The 19,915-nt window shown below is 37.1% G+C and overlaps 1 protein-coding gene across 1 annotated transcript; it reads right to left on the bottom strand.

The window, feature by feature from the left end:
• Nucleotides 1-44: 44 nt before the first annotated feature.
• On the bottom strand, nt 45-15,555 carry LOC143529544 (uncharacterized). The gene is made up of 27 exons (XM_077025316.1): nt 15,331-15,555; nt 14,994-15,095; nt 13,755-13,921; nt 13,398-13,668; nt 13,230-13,297; nt 13,069-13,138; nt 12,700-12,975; nt 12,527-12,606; nt 11,307-11,358; nt 11,087-11,240; nt 10,921-11,008; nt 10,734-10,836; nt 10,556-10,643; nt 9,880-9,977; nt 9,625-9,786; nt 9,298-9,555; nt 9,117-9,212; nt 7,011-7,105; nt 6,864-6,927; nt 6,693-6,783; nt 6,534-6,607; nt 1,476-1,652; nt 1,319-1,392; nt 1,126-1,232; nt 910-1,028; nt 401-478; nt 45-325 (listed from the first exon to the last, which is right to left on the bottom strand). Exons 1-27 carry the CDS (start codon nt 15,496-15,498, stop codon nt 80-82), a joined length of 3,426 nt encoding a protein of 1,141 aa, XP_076881431.1. The 5' UTR covers nt 15,499-15,555; the 3' UTR covers nt 45-79.
• Nucleotides 15,556-19,915: the final 4,360 nt, after the last annotated feature.

The raw sequence follows: 19,915 nt of genomic DNA, 5'->3' as shown, positions 1-19,915 counted from the left end.
TGTTTGTTTAAAGTTATGATATATGTGAATGTAATATTTGTTTTGTAACTATTTGTTAATGTACAACATAAGTATTATTCTACAACATATCGTTCGCCAATTTGTCAAACCTTCGAGCCACGGCTTGATTATTTCTGCCTTCGTATACCTTAACAAGCGACTTTATCGCCTTATTAATCACCTCTTTCTTTTGGTTCAAGTTGGAGTCATGTTCAGCTTCGGATCGATTCGTCTCGTGCTTTTGATCCAACTCATGTTCGGCTTCAAATTGATTCACGAGAGATGAACATAACGCCTTAAGCCAGTCTTCAAGAAACGACGCTTTCTGCAAACAATCGAGAGCCTTAAAAGTTAAAACCCGACGATACATTTCGAGAGATTAATGTAGATTGGAAATTACCTTAATAAGGAAATCATGTATAGGGTGATCAATAGATCCCGAAGCAAGCCCGAGCACGTGCAACATGGTTGATGTTAACTATGTATAGTAAAGTGAAAAAAGGTTAATAGATATTATTAATATCAGGAAGGTTCATGTACATTTTAATCTTAACATGAGAACGTAGAAAATAATATTAATTTATAAAAAAATGAGAACGTAAGAAACAATACCAGCCAAAAATTACAACAAAAGAATCAAAAATTAAGAACAAAATAATACCAGCAAATACTTATAACAGCAAAAGAAAAAAATCTAATAATAACAAAATATAAAACAACAAATACTTATGACGTCTCATAATCGAAAATTAGCAAATACGAACAAAAAATAACAGCAAACACCTATAAAAATAAACATAATGATAACAACAAATTGGTTTTCACTGTTTTCATGTTAAGAATAAAATGTATCTGATCCTGTGTCTTATTAATATTATTATAGACGTGTGAAGTGGGCGAAAACCGAACCTGCTTTTCAAGTGCAACTCTATATTTGAAACTTGAAGGAGCAAACATTCGGTCTGAACCAAGATTTTCGAGCGTGTGAAGGACCCCTTGAACAACATCCGAGTATGACTTTCCATAATCTATATAAAGAAAAAAAATAAGAAACATGAAACCGTTGAATCGACTAATTTGCTTCGGGTTGGTTGGTTTTGACAGTTTTACGAAATATGAACTCACGCAATATTGTTGGCAGGGTAGCCAATGCAGCTGCAGCTTGTATTCTTATCTTGAAATTAGAAGAATCACGAAGCAGAAGTAAAAGAATACTAAAAACTGAAGGAGCCCTATGCAAAAAAGAGTAAAAAACAATAATATTTTTACGATTTTTAAGTAAAATAGTTATTATATAAAAAAAGTTTCAGTTTCTTACCAATCTGTATCTTGTAGTTTTAATGTCTCGTTAAGAAATAAGTTGCTTAACGCGTGACAAACATTCCATTGTACCTGTTAGTTCAATAATGCTCATACTTAATAATTTATAATCCAAATAAAAAAAACACAAGTAAAATAGGTTTAAAAATATATACCTTTACATTCCCGGTTGTAACACAAGAAAGAAAAGCCTGCACCATTCTTTCCAACCAAGATGAATCTTCCCGAGTTAGTTGCAGAAATGAAGTTGAAGACGTGTCATTAACATCTTGGCTTGAACACGGAACAAATCTTGACAAATTACCGAGTGCTCTAACAGCATTTGCTTTTATCTGATAAATTATAACACAAAATTATTATATATATTAAATAGAGGATTTTCTCCCCCCTCACATATCTACTATTCAATATTTTAATATTTTATTAATTATTATAACTACTAAATCATTAACCATAATTCCATAAATAAAGATAATGGTATTTATTTTCTTTATTTTAATTTTTTACAACTAACTAAAATATTTAACAAACTATATTTTTAAACACAAAACTTGGGCAAGTGTGGGCTTTACATATTTTGTTTGCCGGTTAAACGATTTTCTTAAACTTTGCTTTCATATTTTATATAGTTCGTCTTTATAATGACCGAAACTTTTTTCACAATTTAAAATATTCCATCATCGCACGGTTTTATATCCGCGTTTCAATGTTTGATAGCTCGCCTTTAAAATATTTTTATTGGCTTACTAATATATGTTTACGAATTTGTGTTGGTATTGCTGATACTAACCGAATTTGTATGGTTTCACAGCGGCAACGTGCAGGTTTTTTGGTTCTACATAGATAATTTGTTGTATTTTGGCATTGACCAATTTATTTCTTTTGTTTAGTTTTGTTAGTTGTATTTAGTTATAATTAGGGTTTTAGCCCATATAGTTGGCTAAAGCCCATGGGCCTTTTATGGGTTGATAGCTAGGGTTTATTTGTGTATAAATAGATGTAGTTGTTTATGTATTTCACACACCTTCAAGTAATAAACATTACTTTCACTACAACCATCTTCTTTACATGGTATCAGAGCTACGGCTCTCGATCCAAACCCTAGCCGCGATCTGACCCGAACCCGAGTCTGACCAGCCGTCACCAGCAGCCTTCAGATCTGAAACAAGCTCCTGCTTTGTTGTTCTGTCCTGTAACGAAATCCTTTTTTTTTCTGACGAGCACTGTTCACCGGCACTGTTCATCGCGGAAACACTGTTCACGCCGGAAGTCACTGTTCATTGCCGGAAAGTTACTGTTCGCTGCCGGGATTAACTGTTCACGACGAGTAACTGTTTACGCCGGAATCTGTTCCCGCCCTCCACCCGCACTTGTTACTGTTCACAGTCAATTTTCAGTTTCGTGTATCACTATGGGCGAAAATACATACATGTATACATTTACTAAAGAGGAGCATGATCTTATTCAACGGTTTCTTACCTCCCAGTTGCCTCATCCTCAAACCAGCTCGGCACATTCAGGTAAACCTTCTAGCCTTGACTTATCATGGGTGATTGATTCTGGAGCCACACATCACATGACTGGGAATCGGGGTATTTTTTCTAGTCTTCAAAATGTTTCCCATTCACCGGTACGTCTTGCCGATGGATCTTCATGTCCCGTTCTCGGCATAGGATCCATCAGTAACTCGGAAAACCTAAAACTGTCTTCTATCCTATTTGTTCCTAAATTTTCTACCAGTCTTTGTTCAGTGAGTCAGATTACCAAACAAAACAACTGTTCTGTGACCTTTTACCCAACTCACTGCGTTTTTCATGAACTAGGAACAAATCGGGTAATTGGTACTGGTTTTGAATCAGGAGGTCTCTATCGTATATCCCCGTTTTCGCATCTTGTAGCAAACTTATGTGATTCCGCTGTCAGGGAGGCTCACTGTCGGTTATGTCATCCCTCTACAGCGGTTCTGAGGCAAATGCGACCAGATTTACCACTTTCGTCTTTTAATTTTCATTGTGAGTCGTGTCAACTTGGTAAACATACCAGGCGTCCCTATCCCCCTAGGGTGCCAAATCGAGTCAGTTCTTGTTTTGAACTGTTGCATTCTGATATATGGGGTCCTTGCCCTATCAAATCTACGTTGGGTTTTGAATATTTTATTACCTTTATTGATGACTATTCTCGCACTACTTGGGTTTATTTGTTGAAATCTCGTAGTGAGGTATTTTCCATATTTCGAGAATTTAATGCTTATGTTCAAAACCAATTTAACACCACCATTAAAACTTTACGATCTGATAATGCTAAAGAATATTTTTCCACCGACTTTTCTTCATACTTAAAAACCAACGGCATTATTCATGAATCATCGTGTGCTTATACATCTCAACAAAATGGTGTGTCCGAACGCAAAAATCGTCACATATTGGATGTTGCTCGCACAATCATGATCCAATCACGTGTTCCTCATCGTTTTTGGGGAGATGCCGTTCTCACTGCCACATATCTGATTAACCGCATGCCCTCAACCGTTCTTCATGGTAAAACACCGTTTTCTGTACTATTTCCCAACGATGATCCATTTCCTCTCGCACCTAAAGTATTTGGTTGCGTAGCCTATGTTCATGACCATAGTCCAAAAACCATCAAACTTGATCCTCGAGCCATTCGTTGTGTCTTTCTTGGTTACTCACGGGTTCAAAAAGGGTATCGATGCTATAGCCCATCACTTCACCGATACTTTACCAGTGCCGATGTCACTTTTCACGAGTCTCCTTACTTTCCCGAATGTTCCACTCCTGTTTATGACCCGTTTCCCGACCTCGATATACCCACATCTCCCTTCATCCCCACCATTCCTGTGTCAATTCCTTTTACCGATCCAATCTCTACTGATTCTGATCCACCGACAGAATCTCCGCCACTGCTTTTCACATATGCTACGCGGGGTAGGGGTCAAACATCAGCGACTCTTGATTCACACCCTGGCCACGACCCCGAATTACCCTCCGATACTCCGTCTACATCTGAGCAATCCACACCTCTCACTAATACATCCTTACCCGATCCAACAACCTCTGATACACCCGTTTATGATCCTCCTGGTGCCCCACTTCCCGATATACCTATTTCCTTTCGCAAGGAACCCCGGAAATGTACTCGTTACCCAATTCAGGACTATGTTGCCTACACCCACCTATCTCCTGAATCTCATGCGTACACCACTACCCTTGATTCCTACCCGATTCCCAATAATGTGACGAGCGCTCTCGCTCACCCAGGATGGAGACAGGCTATGGAAGATGAAATTGGGGCTCTAAAGTCCAATCATACATGGGATCTTGAAACACTTCCTAAAGGGAAGCGTATTGTTGGTTTTCGTTGGGTGTTTACGGTTAAACTACACCCGGATGGCTCCTTACACCGCTTAAAGGCTCGGTTGGTTGCAAAATGGTATTCTCAGGCATATGGCATTGATTACGATGAAACCTTCTCTCCGGTTGCTAAAATGCCATCTGTCCGTATTTGTATCGCTCTTGCTGCCATTAATCATTGGCCGCTCCGCCAGCTTGATGTCAAGAACGCCTTTCTTAATGGTGTTCTTGAGGAGGAGGTATATATGGAGCAGCCCCCAGGGTTCGTTGTTGAGGAGGAGGCCTCGAAAGTTTGCAGACTACGTCGTTCTCTATATGGTCTTAAACAGTCTCCCAGGGCATGGTTTGGTCGATTCTCTAGTGTTATGGGACAGTTTGGGATGACTCGGAGTGCCTACGATCACTCTGTCTTCTTTAGACACCAGAAAGAAAAGAGGATTATCGTAGTTGTTTATGTGGATGACATTATAATCACAGGTGATGACGAGGTCGGGATTATCGAACTCAAGCAGTTTCTTCAGTCTCAGTTTCAGGTCAGCGACTTAGGTCGATTGAGGTATTTCCTTGGCATAGAAGTATCCCGCTCTCCACAAGGAATACTTCTCTCCCAACGAAAGTATGTTCTTGATATGTTAACTGAATGTGGCTTACTGGGTTGTAAACCTGTTGATACCCCAATGTTTCCTACAAAGAAACTCCTCCCAAAGGAAGGAGAACCAATGAAAGATCCTGAGCGATACAGACGGTTGGTTGGTAAACTTAATTATTTAACCGTCACACGACCGGATATCTCCTTTATTGTCAGTGTTCTGAGCCAATTTATGGCTACACCATACACCGGTCACTGGGATGCTGCCCTTCGTGTCTTAAGATATCTTAAGACCTCACCTGGCTTGGGTATATTATACTCCGATCAGGGTCATTGTCGTGTAGGTGCCTTCACGGAAGAAGGAGATGGTCGGATATCAGGGTTCTCAGATGCAGATTGGGCAGGTTGTCTGATTTCTCGACGATCTACCACCGAATATTGTGTGTTTGTTGGAGGAAATCTTGTATCATGGAAGAGCAAGAAGCAACACACAGTTTCCCGGTCGAGTGCCGAATCAGAGTATAGAGCCATGGCAGATGTAACATCAGAGATGACATGGGTTCGTCGTCTTCTCAGAGAGCTTGGGGTTGTTTCTAATGACTTGATGAGGTTATACTGTGATAGTCAGTCAGCCATTCACATAGCCAAGAATCAAGTATTTCATGAGAGAACAAAACATATTGAGGTCGACTGCCACCTTATCAGAGATCGAGTAGTAGGCACACAAACTGATCCTCCTTCCATTCAACCAGTTCATGTGAAGACAAATTTTCAGCTAGCGGACATTCTAACTAAACCGCTCCGGAAAGCTCAGATAGATTTTATTTGTAACAAGTTGGGCATGATTAACATCTATGCTCCAACTTGAGGAGGAGTGTTAGTTGTATTTAGTTATAATTAGGGTTTTAGCCCATATAGTTGGCTAAAGCCCATGGGCCTTTTATGGGTTGATAGCTAGGGTTTATTTGTGTATAAATAGATGTAGTTGTTTATGTATTTCACACACCTTCAAGTAATAAACATTACTTTCACTACAACCATCTTCTTTACAAGTTTCAATGTCGTAACTTGATACAGACTAACTTTGCGTCGACTTGCAGCGAGTTTATGCTTTAACATTTTTAGTTATGTTTTTTTGCTCGATTTAACTGTTTTGTCGCGAAGTGCAGGGTCCTAAATCCTAGTTATATAAATGAAGGAAATTATATGGAAGAAAAATACAACAAAAGGACAGTTTTTTTTATGTTATTTACCTTATCGCCATCCCTCGTAAGCCGCAGAGAACAATTAATTAATAGAGAAACCATCTTAGAGCAATCCATCAAATCTATCACATTATAGATAAACTTAGTTTATAAAAATTTATAAAAAAATAAGAATGGTCAATGGTCAACTGAAAACTTGATACGCACCTACATACGACCTTGCTAAGGTAGATCTATTGACAGAATGGCGAAGAGAATCACATAAGTTAGCCAAAGCCCATGAGGCTGCAATTCGAACCTAAAGACGGGCAGGTATGAAAAACCATATATTTTCTAAAGAAAAAGATGTAAAATATTTATTAAAAAAAAAAAGATTACCGGGACTAAAGAATGATGGCTATTGAGTTCAGCAGCATTTATAAACTTGCCAAGGATCTCAACACTATACAATCAGACGATATCAATATTCATTTTTTAAACTTCAAATTTCCAACATGATAATATTAAAATCTTTAAAAAAATTACCTTTTTAAAGCTTGTGGAAAACATGCAATGACACCAATTGCACGACAGGCAGCGGATCTTACTGATGGCACGTCATCATTAGAAGCAGCATTGATCTACATATTATTTTAGGGAGAAGAGGTGAAGGATGACAACACAAACTTTCAACGACAACAAACTTTCCAAGAAGAACACGACAACACAAACTTTCAACGACAACAATCGAATAACTGCTACTGCCGACGGATCACACGAGAAGAGGTGAAGGATGCACTTAGGAGGATGGGAAGGTCTAAGGCGGTTGGCCCAGAAAACATACCCATCGAGGTGTGGAAGTGTCTGGGGGAGGAAGGAGTCATGTGGTTAACTACTCTGTTCAATAGTATTCTCAAATCAGGTAAGATGCCAGACCAATGGAGGAGCAGCGTTGTAGTTCCTATCTATAAGAACAAAGGAGACGCCCAATGTTGTGGTAACTACCGAGGAATCTAACTACTAAGTCATACTATGAAGCTATGGGAAAGAGTGATTGAGGGTAGACTTAGACGAGAAACTCAGGTTACGGTCAACCAATTTGGCTTCATGCCAGGGCGTTCCACCATAGAGGCAATACACCTTCTAAGAAGATTAATGGAAAAGTATAGGGAGAAGAAGCGTGATCTACACATGGTGTTTATTGACCTAGAAAAGGCCCACGACAGGTGCTCTGGGAGTGCTTGGAGGGTAGAAGAGTGCCCAGGAAATACATAGAGATAATTATGGATATGTATACCAGGAGTGAAACAAGTGTCCGTGCGCCAGTGGGGGATACTGATTTCTTTCCTGTAGAGGTAGGTCTTCACCAGGGGTCAGCGTTGAGCCCGTTTCTTTTTGCAGTAGTCTTGGATGAGTTGTCAAAGTCGATTCAGGGGACTCTCCCGTGGTGCATGATGTTCGCAGACGATATTGTGTTACTTGCTGAGAAAAAACAAGATCTAAACATGAGGCTTGAGGAGTGGCGAACAACCTTAGAGACAAAAGGTTTAAAGATTAGCCGATCTAAGACGGAGTACCTCCACTGTGATTTTGGTGGGATAAACGACAATGAAGACGCACAGATCACAATTGAAGGGCAGGTGGTCCTGCAGGTAACGAAGTTCAAGTATTTAGGATCATTTGTACAGAGCGATGGGGAATTAGACAGTGATGTCACCCACCGAGTTCAGGTAGGATGGTGTAGATGGAAAGCAGCCACAGGTATATTGTGCGACAAGAGTTTCCCGACTAAACTAAAGGGAAAATTCTATAGGGTGGCAGTTAGACCTGCAATGCTATATGGATCAGAGTGTTGGGCCATCAAGAAGGCACAAGTGCGGAAGATGGAGGTAGCAGAAATGAGAATGCTACGTTGGATGTGTGGGCACACAAGGCTAGACCGAATAAGAAACGTTGTGTTTCGCGAGAGATTAGGGGTGGCGAACATAGCAGACAAGATAAGAGAGTGGAGATTGAGATGGTTTGGACATGTAAAGAGAAGACAGACGACGAATCCTGTTAGATCCGTAGAAAACATTACTATAGAGGGGAGGAGGGGTAGAGGACGACCGAAATTGACTTGGGATGAGAGGGTTAGGCATGATTTGATAGACCTAAACCTCTCCGAGGACATGGTTGAGGATAGGAATTCGTGGAGAAGTAGAATTAAAGTTAAGGATTTTTAGAGAGAATTGAATACCTTAGGACTTAGACTTAACTTATTTAGGTCGCATACCATAATGGTATTTCCCTTACATATATTATTATTATTATAATTATTATTAGCTTTTATATAGCTGTTAAACTGTGATCTTATTATTAATATTATTATAATTAGTAGTAGTTTGTATATAACTGTTAAACTTTGATTTCCTTTATTTTGCTTCATACACATGTACTTAGAGCCGAGGGTCTCTCTGGAAGCCACCTCTTCATTCCTTTGGATGGAGGTACGGTGTGCCTACATCCCACCCTCCCCAGACCCTACTTATAGCTTTGCTGTCGGTGGGATTTTACTGGGCATGATTGATTGATTGATTATTTTAACCAACAAAAATAGTTATATACTAATATTAAAGGTTTTTAAATAAGATAACTTTATTAGAATCTTACAGAATAAGTGATAATCCGATCCTGTTTGTCATCTGAAAGTGAATAGAAAACACTAGATGTTATGCCTGCAAAACACGTCACTGACGCAGCCCTCACCTTTCAAAATGAATGAAATCAGAACATAAATAAAAGATGTACATCTATAAACATATAATATTTAAAAAATTATAAAATAACGAACCATGGCTGAACTATGAAACAGAGTCGATGACAATTGTCTATCGATAGCTTCACACCATTGCTGGCTGCCAGACGGACCTACTGGATTATTATTATCATCACTAGCCACTGTTTGTCCCTCCAGTACATACGATGGAGCTGATGATATAGTTTTAACTTTGATGTAATCATATGTAAAAGGACAGTTAAGTAATTTATCATCAGAAAGATCTTCGGTTCCTTTAAATCCAGATATAGCGCGGAGACATTCATCTAGCAGCTGAAACACATGATTGTGTTAGTAACAAAATAGTTTAGCCAAGATTTAAAAAATAAAAAAAAACTTCACCTTGATTGCACTGGTTAAAACTTTTTCGCCAGTTGTCCCGGAATTTACTGGCCCTGCCCTTGACGGGCCAGGAGGATCTAAAAAGTCACAGATGATAGACGAGAACTGTTTCCAGCATAGAACCATTATGTTCGGGTAATTATGTGCCACAGCTTTAAGAACCTGATACAAAAATAGTATAAATTATATTTTAAATATGTGCTTGATTGCAATAAACTGAAATAACTATATGAATTATAATAAATGCAGCATCACCTGCAGAGCCTCGAGGCTAACTGTCGGGCTTGTAGCTGGCTGAGAATAATGAAGCAAGGTGGAAATAAGACCCGAACATGCTCTATCATGGTTAAGACCTGGAACAGGATACTTATTAGGAAATATTGACTAATATATATATATATATAGGATTGGGATCATGTGAGAAATATTTTGAAATTGAGAACTTTGAGAACCATTTTGGACCACAAAAAACCCAAAAAAAAAATCATAAAACAAAAAACGCAAAAATAAAAAAAAAGTAAAAAAAAAACAAAATTTTTATTTATCATTCCAGTTTCATATAAAAAAACGTCTCGGTTTAGCTAAATTATACATATATGTATAATATGTACATACATGTTTTTTTATACACATGTGTACAATTTAAGGTAAATAATAATGTACATATGTGTACATTACGTAACTAGAGATTAAATGAAGTTATACACATGTGTATAACACGAAGTTTTTTATTTTTTATGAAACTGGAATGAAATATAAGAATTTTGGTTTTTTTTACTTTTTTAAAAAAAAATTTTTTGTTTTATAATTTTTTTAAAATATTTTTTTAGAGGTTTTCTTAGTGGTCCAAAATGGTTCTCAATTTTCAAATGGTTCTCTTAGGATCCTTACCCTATATATATATATATGATAACGAAATTATGATATCTACCTTTAGATATTTCTGTCACAAACATTTCATTCACTTTGATAGAAGAAGGCGAGACAGATAACGCGTCTGTCAAGCAACTTAAAGCCGCCTGCAACAATTTTGTTTATAAACCTGAATCAAAACAAAGTACCGTCTTTTACAAAACAAAATGCAAATTACGTGACAATAGAACACTGACCAGTAATCCAGATTGATCATTATGAATAGAAAATCCCTCAATTATCCTCTGGTGAAGGTTTACGATAACCGTAAGCAACAACTCATCGGGCATTCTTGAGTATCTGTTAATAATAATATAATATAGTAAATGTTAGCTGCTAATCATACTTACAGAACCGTGAAGTAGAAACGAAAAGAATGCATACGGTGTACATGAGATTAGAAGTGTGAGAATCTTGAACAAGGAGGTAAGGAATCCGCTATTCTTTTCATTTTTGATTAAATACAGGATACCTACAAGAAAACAACAACAAAGAACCAGAAGTATAGAAACTTGAAAACCAAACCGTGAGGGCAAAAGAGTCATTTTACCTGTGTGAAGCTGCATTAAAATCTGACCAAGAGAACTGGAAAGAGCGGTAAAAGATCCCAGTTTTGTAGATTCCTTGTATTCCGCCACCTGGAGAAAAACAGATGCAGGCCCCTCTAACATGGTCGCCAAAGTAGATGCAGATGCAATACGTGCCTGAAAAATTATGATTGATATCAGAAACATAATAAGAATATAAATTTAAAAAACCAACATTAATACCTTGAGATATGGATCAAATAGCAAACATGTCATAAGGTTTGCTTCATACCTCCTGTCATGTAGCAAATCATCAAACCAAATGGAATACACACACACACACATATAGGGTCGAGATACTGTACAATAATGCCTTAACGTACGATAGGTATGCGAGACGCTCAAAGGCAAAAATACTAAAACGCTCAACAAAACACCTAAAACGCTCAGCCAAAAACTAAAACGCTCAAGAACGGTTTTCGTGAAAAAAGTAAAAAGTTGATCGATTAACGATCCAAAACTGTTTATTTCGGTGAACCAATGATTAATTTCATGGATCGATTTCATGAAATATAAGTATTCTTGTATGTTAAGCAATTATTGTATTGCATCTTCTCTCTCTCTCTCTATACATACATATATATATATATATAGGATGAGCATCATTACAGAACTCATAAATTATTTAAGAACTTGAAGGAACCCATGAAAACAAACGTTTTTTATAAATTTTTTTGTATGTTAGTGTCATTTGAGTGTAGTTTTATCATTTTTTTTATATCTATGTTTACGATTACAATTTTGAAAATTAGTTTTTATACATATCTTTCTCTTACATATATTATTATTTTTATAATTATTGTTAGTTTTTATATAGTTGTTAAACTGTGATCTTATTATTAATATTATTATTATTAGTAGTAGTTTTTATATAACTGTTAAACTTTGATTTCCTTTATTTTGCTTCATACACATGTACTTAGAGCCGAGGGTCTCTCTGGAAGCCACCTCTTTATTCCTTTGGATAGAGGTACGGTGTGCCTACATCCCACCCTCCCCAGACCCTACTTATAGCTTTGCTGTCGGTGGGACTTTACTGGGTATGATTGATTGATTGATTGATTGATATGTTTTTTTTTTACACATATGTAAATTTGTTAGTACAAAAATTTTACACATGTAAACTTGTGATTAATATACGTAATAATTTAAATTTGCCTGCCACTTTATTGTAATCGTTTTATAGTAAATTATATACGTAATAAAACTTTTTTTTATATAAAATTGATAAAACGACTCTTAAATAATGTTAATATATGAAAAAAATGTTTGGTTGTTTAGACTTTAGAGTTCTTAGGAGTTCTTAACTTTTTTAGAGTTCTTAAATGATACCAACCCTATATATATATATATATATAAAATTACAAATTTGATAATAAAACTATAAAAGCATCATCTTTTACCTTGCTTGCAGCACATCACTAGAAGGCAAAAGTATGGTCCATTGAGCAGTAAATGATTTGGGATCAGACCGACAAAGATCCTTTTACAGAAATGAAATAAAACGTCATTTAAAATACACAATGATATTATCACACGTATATTTTTGTTCACACCATCAAAAGCACTATAATACCTGTATGCAAACTACTGCAGCCACTCTAACTTTAGAGCTCCTGAAATTGCTTGTACCTTTAACCGAACCATCGCTATCACTTAAATCAGAATCAGATGACATGTAATCATTCGATTGATTCTTTTTACGTGCGTGTGGAGGCACGTATGCACCGCTATTTGATTCAGCTGACTGAGAATTAAGGCTTGTGGTCCTAAACTCCTTGTAGACAGTCTGTGGCTTGTTAGTAAGCCCGTAATTAAAGAACATCCTCAGTGCAGCTACAAAACCAGCAACCTTTAAGAAACCATAAACTTGTTAAATTTTAACAGATGGTCCTGAATGTAAAAAATAATATTTACTTCAAATTAAATCCAGATGATATATTACATGGTCCTGAACCGATCCTTTTGCATTTATTAAAACCAAATGCAGGCATTGCAAAACCGAAGTATAAAATCTGCAGAAAAATACAATATTATATTTAATATTTCACTTACAGATAAAATTAAAGTATAAATTTAAAAAAAAAAAAGACTTGTTTTGACTACCTATCCATTACATTGTTTTCCACAAGCAGGCCCTTACTTGCCAATGCATCCATAATATTTCTAAACACCTAATACAGAAAAGATATACATTTTAATAACCAAACATAACATAACATAAAAATTATATTAATTTGTCAACTATGTGAATATGTGATAGAAAATGCATACATCAACGGTTGATTGCCAATGACGGGCTGGTAAGAAAGTCCCGACTCTTGAGAAAATGTCACTAATCACGGTAAAAGAGGTTGTCTGAATTTCCCATAAACTATTTTTCTGAAAATATGTCTTCCGATGGTCAAGAGGGTAGCCCTGAATATTACCCAAAAAGCATGAAGCTAGAACATTTTGAGAGACCGATACGGTTTTGAGAAGAAATTCCAACAGTTGTACATTGTCTGATAAAGTAATGGTTCTTTGATTTACATCAACGAGAGACCTGGAAAGAAAGTTGCGGTTTTAAGCAGAAACATTCAAGATTATAAGATTAACATTAATAATATCCAAGGTTTTATAAAAACAAACCTAACGGTGTCTAACAGATGCTTTGTGGCCTCAAATTCAGCAGCATTATCTCTTTTCACTCCGGCTGCACCGAGGAGCGTTTCCACCATTCCTCCAAAGGTGTTTAGTACAAGAGCCCAAGTCGATGATGTCATCTTGAAATTAATAAGACGGCTGAAGTTATGGATCTGAACCGAGGAAAATACAATCTTATTGTGTTATTGACAAATGAATGTATGTGTACTACGTTTGGTTTCCTAAAAGCAATTAGGTATAAACAACATACATGAAGAAATTCATAAAATAAAAGGTAGTGGTGTGCAAGAAACTGAAAAGCCGATCCGAAACAAAAAAACCGAACCGGACTGGTTTTATGTTTTTGTAGAAACCGAACTGTATGAAATAAAAACCGAAAAAGTTGAACCAAACCGAATTCATAGATTTTCATTTTTTATTCTTTATTTTAAGTAAGTTATAAGAATTTAATATATATGTAATCAAATACTTTAGCCCAATGTATAATAACCAAGTAGTTATTAACTAACATAATGACTAATGATTTAAACCAAAATTCATTATTTTGGCCAATTTTCCTTGTTTGGGCACAAATTTATCAAGTTCAATTGGCAAAACCGAAAAAACCGAACCGTGCACAACGAATCGAATTTCAATTATTCGAATTTTGAAAGTTTGAAGCTGGATTCGAATTCAAAAAAGCCGTTTCAATTCGAATTCAAAAACAGCAATTCGAAATTTGATTTGTGTTTGGAATTCAAATCCAATACAAGTGGACTCAATTCAAATTCAGTAAAAAAAGGTACATAATTTAAATCTAATTTCAAAACCACTACAATCTTAAGTTTTTTTAAAACAAAAAAAATACAAGTCCTATTTGCTTTATAGACTTGTATTTTTTTGTTTTAAAAAAACTTAAGAGATTGTAGTGGTTTCGAAATTAGAATGCATTCTTTAGACTCGAATTTCGAATCGAGTTGAAAATCATAAACTCGTATTCAATTACTGAAAAGCCGAATTCGAACCTCGAAATTTTCTAAAACCGAATTCGAACCTCGAAATTCAAATATAATCCGAATCAAATTTAGAGTTTTTCGAGTTTCGATTCGAATATCAAACAACCCTAACTGAGATCTTCATAAATATTACTCTACTTTTATTAAAAAAAAGAAACTTTAAACTCTACATTTATCACAAATTTACAATCTTTTAACTCAAATCACTCCTTAATTCCTAATTACTTACCAAACCCGACAACCGAACCAACACCCGAACCGCATCATCATCACTCCCGGAACCCAAAACACTCCCAGCCAATTCCACAACAAACAATGCATCAGATGTAGCCTGTAATCAAAACCCAACTCATTAAGGGGTGTAAATCTTTAAAATTTAACAAAACCCATCAAAAAGATAACTAATTTGTAACCTAAACCCAAAACCCACATCAGATATACAACCAATAACAAAACCCATATAAAAAAAATAACTAATTTGTAACCAGAAACCAAAACCCACATTAGATATGCAACCAATTACAAAACCCAGATGAAAAAGATAACTAATTTGCTGTTAATTGTACCTCATGGACTGGTAAATTGGGTATTGCGGGTATTAGGGCTTCAGATTTGGATAATATTAAAGTGTTGAGAAGGTGAATGAGAGTGGTGGTGGTTGGTGAGTTTTGTAGTTCGTCTCGTAAGGTTAAGAAGGCTGTTCGCCATGGTCTGATCGCCGGTGAGGCTTCCATTGATGGACTAGTTAGCTCGAGTAAGAACCAGTAAGTTTAAAACAGGGTTTTTGAAGCAGCTCAGCACATGATGTTTCTAGCCACTAGCAGGGTGTAGAGGTGACCCAACGAACACGAACAACACTTACGGAACGAACTAGATTTTATGTTCGTGATCGTTCGTTAAGGAAATGAATGTGTTCACGAACCCAAGCGAACACAAATAAAATCAACAGAGCCTGGAGATTGAGACCGACGTATTCATCAATGTGAATAATAAAAGCCTGTAAAAGAATCGAACAAACACAAACAATGGCATATTCGTGTTCGCTCATTAACTTTTAACGAATACGAACACTTAGTGCATGTTTGGGATTGCTTCTTTAAAATGCTTTTTGCTTTTTGAAGAGGCAAAATGTCCAAAATGACTCTACAAAATCACTTAAAAGCACTAAATTGGTGCTTTTAGGTGCTTTTGTAGAGTCATTTTGGACATTTTGCCTCTCCAAAAAGCAAAAAGCATTTTAAAGAAGCAATCCAAAACACGCAATTAATCGAACAAATATTTATGTTCCTTTTTGTTTATTTAAAAAAAGAACATTTATGTTCGTTTATATTCATTTGTTTATAAACTAATCTAAGGGAATATAACTGAACAAAGATAAACGAACATAAATGAATATAGATGAACAAATGTAAGTGAACACAACAAACATAAACGAACATAAATGAAAACACTTCAATGAACACAAATTAAAAAATATAAAACCTGTAATTAGATAACTCATCCAGATAATAATTTATTATTTTATATTAACACATATACGAACATAAATAAACAAACATAAATAAACGAACATAAACGAACGTTCATAAACATAAATGAACGAACGAAACATGTGTTCATGTTCGTTCGTTTAATAAATAAACGAACTTCCCACCGAACGTTCGGTTCGTTTATAGGCCTAGGTGCATAAACTGGTTTAAAAGTCGAAATCAATTTATGGACGGTTTTGGTTCGAGGTTGAAATAGGTTTTTTAATCAAGTTACGATCTGATTCAGTGGTTCGACCCATACTCAGTTTTTTCTCCGGCTCGTGTACATACCCCTTTGGCAATACTGGCAAAATTTCGAACGAGCCACGGGGTGGCTTCAGGGCATATTTATTAATATGATTCTTTCGTGAAGTCATAAAATATTGTATGGGAGTCTCCAAGACCGAATTTCTGATCCGATTCAGTGGTTTGACCCATACTCAGTTTTTTCTCCGGCTCGTGAACATACCCTTTTGGCAATACTGACAAAATTTTGAACGGGCCCCGAGGTGACGTTAGGGCATAATTATTTATCTGATTCTTTCTTATGTGTATAAAATATTGTATGGAAGTCTCATATACCAAATTTCTGATCTGATTCAGTGGGTCGACCCATACTCAGTTTTTTCTCCGGTTCGGTGAACGTGCCCCTTTGACAATACTGGCAAAATTTCGAACGGGCTGCGGGGTGGCGTCAGGGCATAATTATTGATTTGATTCTTTCGTATGTTTATAAAATATTGTATAGAAGTCTCCAAAACCGAATTTCTGATCCGATTCAGTGGTTCGAACCATACTCAGTTTTTTCTTCGACTCGATGAACATACCCCTTTGGCAATACTAGCAAAATTTCGAACGGGCCCGCGGGTGTCGTCGGGGCATAATTATTGATCTGATTCTTTCGTATGTGTATAAAATATTGTATGAAAGTCTCCAAGACCGAATTTCTGATCCGATTCAGTGGTTCGGCCCATACTCAGTTTTTTCTCCAGCTTGGTGAATATACCCCTTTGGCAATGTTGGCAAAATTTCAAGCGGGCCTCGAGGTGGCGTCAGGGCATAATTATTAATTCGATTCTTTCCTATCTTTATTGAATATTGTATGAAAGTCTCCAAGACCGACTTACTGATCTGATTCATAGGTTCGACTCATACTCAGTTTTTTCTCCGGGTCTGTGAACATACCCCTTTTGCAATCCTGGTAAAATTTTGAACGGGCCGCGGGGTGGCGTCAGGGCATAATTATTGATCTGATTCTTTCGAATGTGCATAAAACATTGTATAGAAGTTTCCAAGACCGAATTTCTAATCCGATTCAGTGGTTTGACCCATACTCAGTTTTTCTCCGACTCGGTGATCAAACCCCTTTGGCAATACGGCAAAATTTCGAATGGGCCCCGGTGTGGAGTCATGGCATAATTATTGATTCATTATTTCGTATGTGTATAAAATATTGTATGGAAGTCTCAAGACCGAATTTCTGATCCGATTCAGTGGTTCGAACCATACTCAGTTTTTTCTCCAGCTTGGTGAATATACCCCTTTGGCAATGTTGGCAAAATTTCAAACGGGCCTCGGGGTGGCGTCAGGGCATAATTATTGTTTCGATTCTTTCGTATATTTATAGAATATTGTATGAAAGTCTCCAAAACCGAATTGCTGATCTGATTTATAGGTTCGACTCATACTCAGTTTTTTCTCCGGGTCTGTGAACATATCCGTTTGACAATACTAACAAAATTTTGAACGGGCCGCGGGGTGGCGTCAGGGCATAATTATTGATCTGATTCTTTCGAATGTGCATAAAACATTGAATAGAAGTCTCCAAGACCGAATTTCTAATCCGATTCAGTGGTTCGACCCATACTCAGTTTTTCTCCGGTTCGGTGATCAAACCCCTTTGGCAATACGGCAAAATTTCGAACGGGCCCCGGTGTGGAGTCATGGCATAATTATTGATTCATTATTTCGTAGGTGTATAAAATAATGTATAGAAGTCTCCAAAACCGACTTTGTGATCCGATTAAGTGGTTCGACCCATACTCAGTTTTTTCTCCGGCTCGGTGAACATACCCCTTTGGTAATACTGGCAAAATTTCGAACGGGCAGCGAGGTGGCGTCAGGGCATAATTATTGAACCGATTCTTTCGTATGTGTATAAAATATTGTATGGAAGTCCCCAAGACCGAATTTCTGATCCGATTCAGTGGTTCGAACCATATTCAGTTTTTTCTCCGGTTCGGTGAACATACCCTTTTAGCAATACTGCCAAATTTTGAACGGGCCCTGGGTGGCGTCAGGGCATAATTGTTGATCCGATTCATTCGTATGTGTATATAATATTGTATGGAAGTCTCCTAGACCGAATTTCTGATCCGATTCAGTGGTTCGACCCATACTCATTTTTTTCTCCGGTTCGATGAACATACCCCTTTGGCAATACTATCAAAATTTCGAACGGGCCACGGGGTTGAGTCTGGGCATAAATTTTGAACCGATTCTTTCATATGTGTATAAAATATTGTATGGAAGTTTCCAAGACCGAATTTTGATCCGATTCAGTGGTTCGACCCATACTCATTTTTTTCTCCGGCTCGGTGAACAAACCCCTTTGGCAATACTGGCAATATTTCGAACGGGCCTCAAGGTGGCGTCAGGGCATAATTATTGACCCGATTCTTTCGTATGTGTATAAAATATTGTATCGAAGTCACCAAGAACGAATTTCTGATCCAATTCAGTGGTTTGACCCACACTTAGTTTTTTCTCCGGCTCGGTGAACATACCCTTTTGACAATAATGGCCAAATTTCGAACGGGCCTCGAGGTGGCGTCGGGGCATAATTATTGATCCGATTATTTCGTATGTGTATAAAATATTGTATCGAAGTCACCAAGACCGAATTTCTGATCCGATTCAGTGGTTCGATCCATACTCAGTTTTTTCTACGTCTCGGTGAACATACCTCTTTGGCAATACTGGCAAAATTTCAAATGGGCCCCGAGGTGGCGTTAGGGAATAATTACTGAACCGATTCTTTCGTATGTGTATAAAATATTGTATCGATGTCTCCAAGACTAGATTTCTGATCCGATTCAGTGGTTCGACCCATACTCATTTTTTTCTCCGGTTCGGTAAACATACCCCTTTGGCAATACAGGCAAAATTTTGAACGCGCCGCGGGGTGCTGTATGGCATAATTATTGACCCGCTTCTTTCGTATGTGTATAAAATATTGTATGGAAGTCTCCAAGAACGAATTGCGGATCTGACTTAGTGGTACGACCCATACTCAGTTTTTTCTCCGGCTCGGTGAACATACCCTTTTGGCAATACTGGCAAAATTTCGAACGGGCCCCAAGGTAGCGTCAGGGCATAATTATTGATTTGATTCTTTCGAATGTGTATAAAATATTGTATGGAAGTCTCCAGAACTGAATTTCTGATCCGATTCTGTGGTTCGACCCATACCCATTTTTTTCTCCGGCTCGGTGAACATACCCCATTGGCAATACTGGCAAAATTTCGAACTAGCCGCAGGGTGGCGTCAGGGCATAATTATTGATCCGATTCTTTCGTATGTGTATAAAATATTATATGGAAATCTTCAAGACCGAATTTC

Source organism: Bidens hawaiensis, unplaced genomic scaffold (assembly GCF_021521415.1).
Source record: "Bidens hawaiensis isolate Kalapana, Puna unplaced genomic scaffold, B.hawaiensis_p1.1 tig00008566_1, whole genome shotgun sequence".
NCBI lineage: Eukaryota > Viridiplantae > Streptophyta > Magnoliopsida > Asterales > Asteraceae > Bidens > Bidens hawaiensis.
Note: the sequence above shows the minus strand (reverse complement) of the source record. Positions and strands in the feature narration are given on the sequence as shown.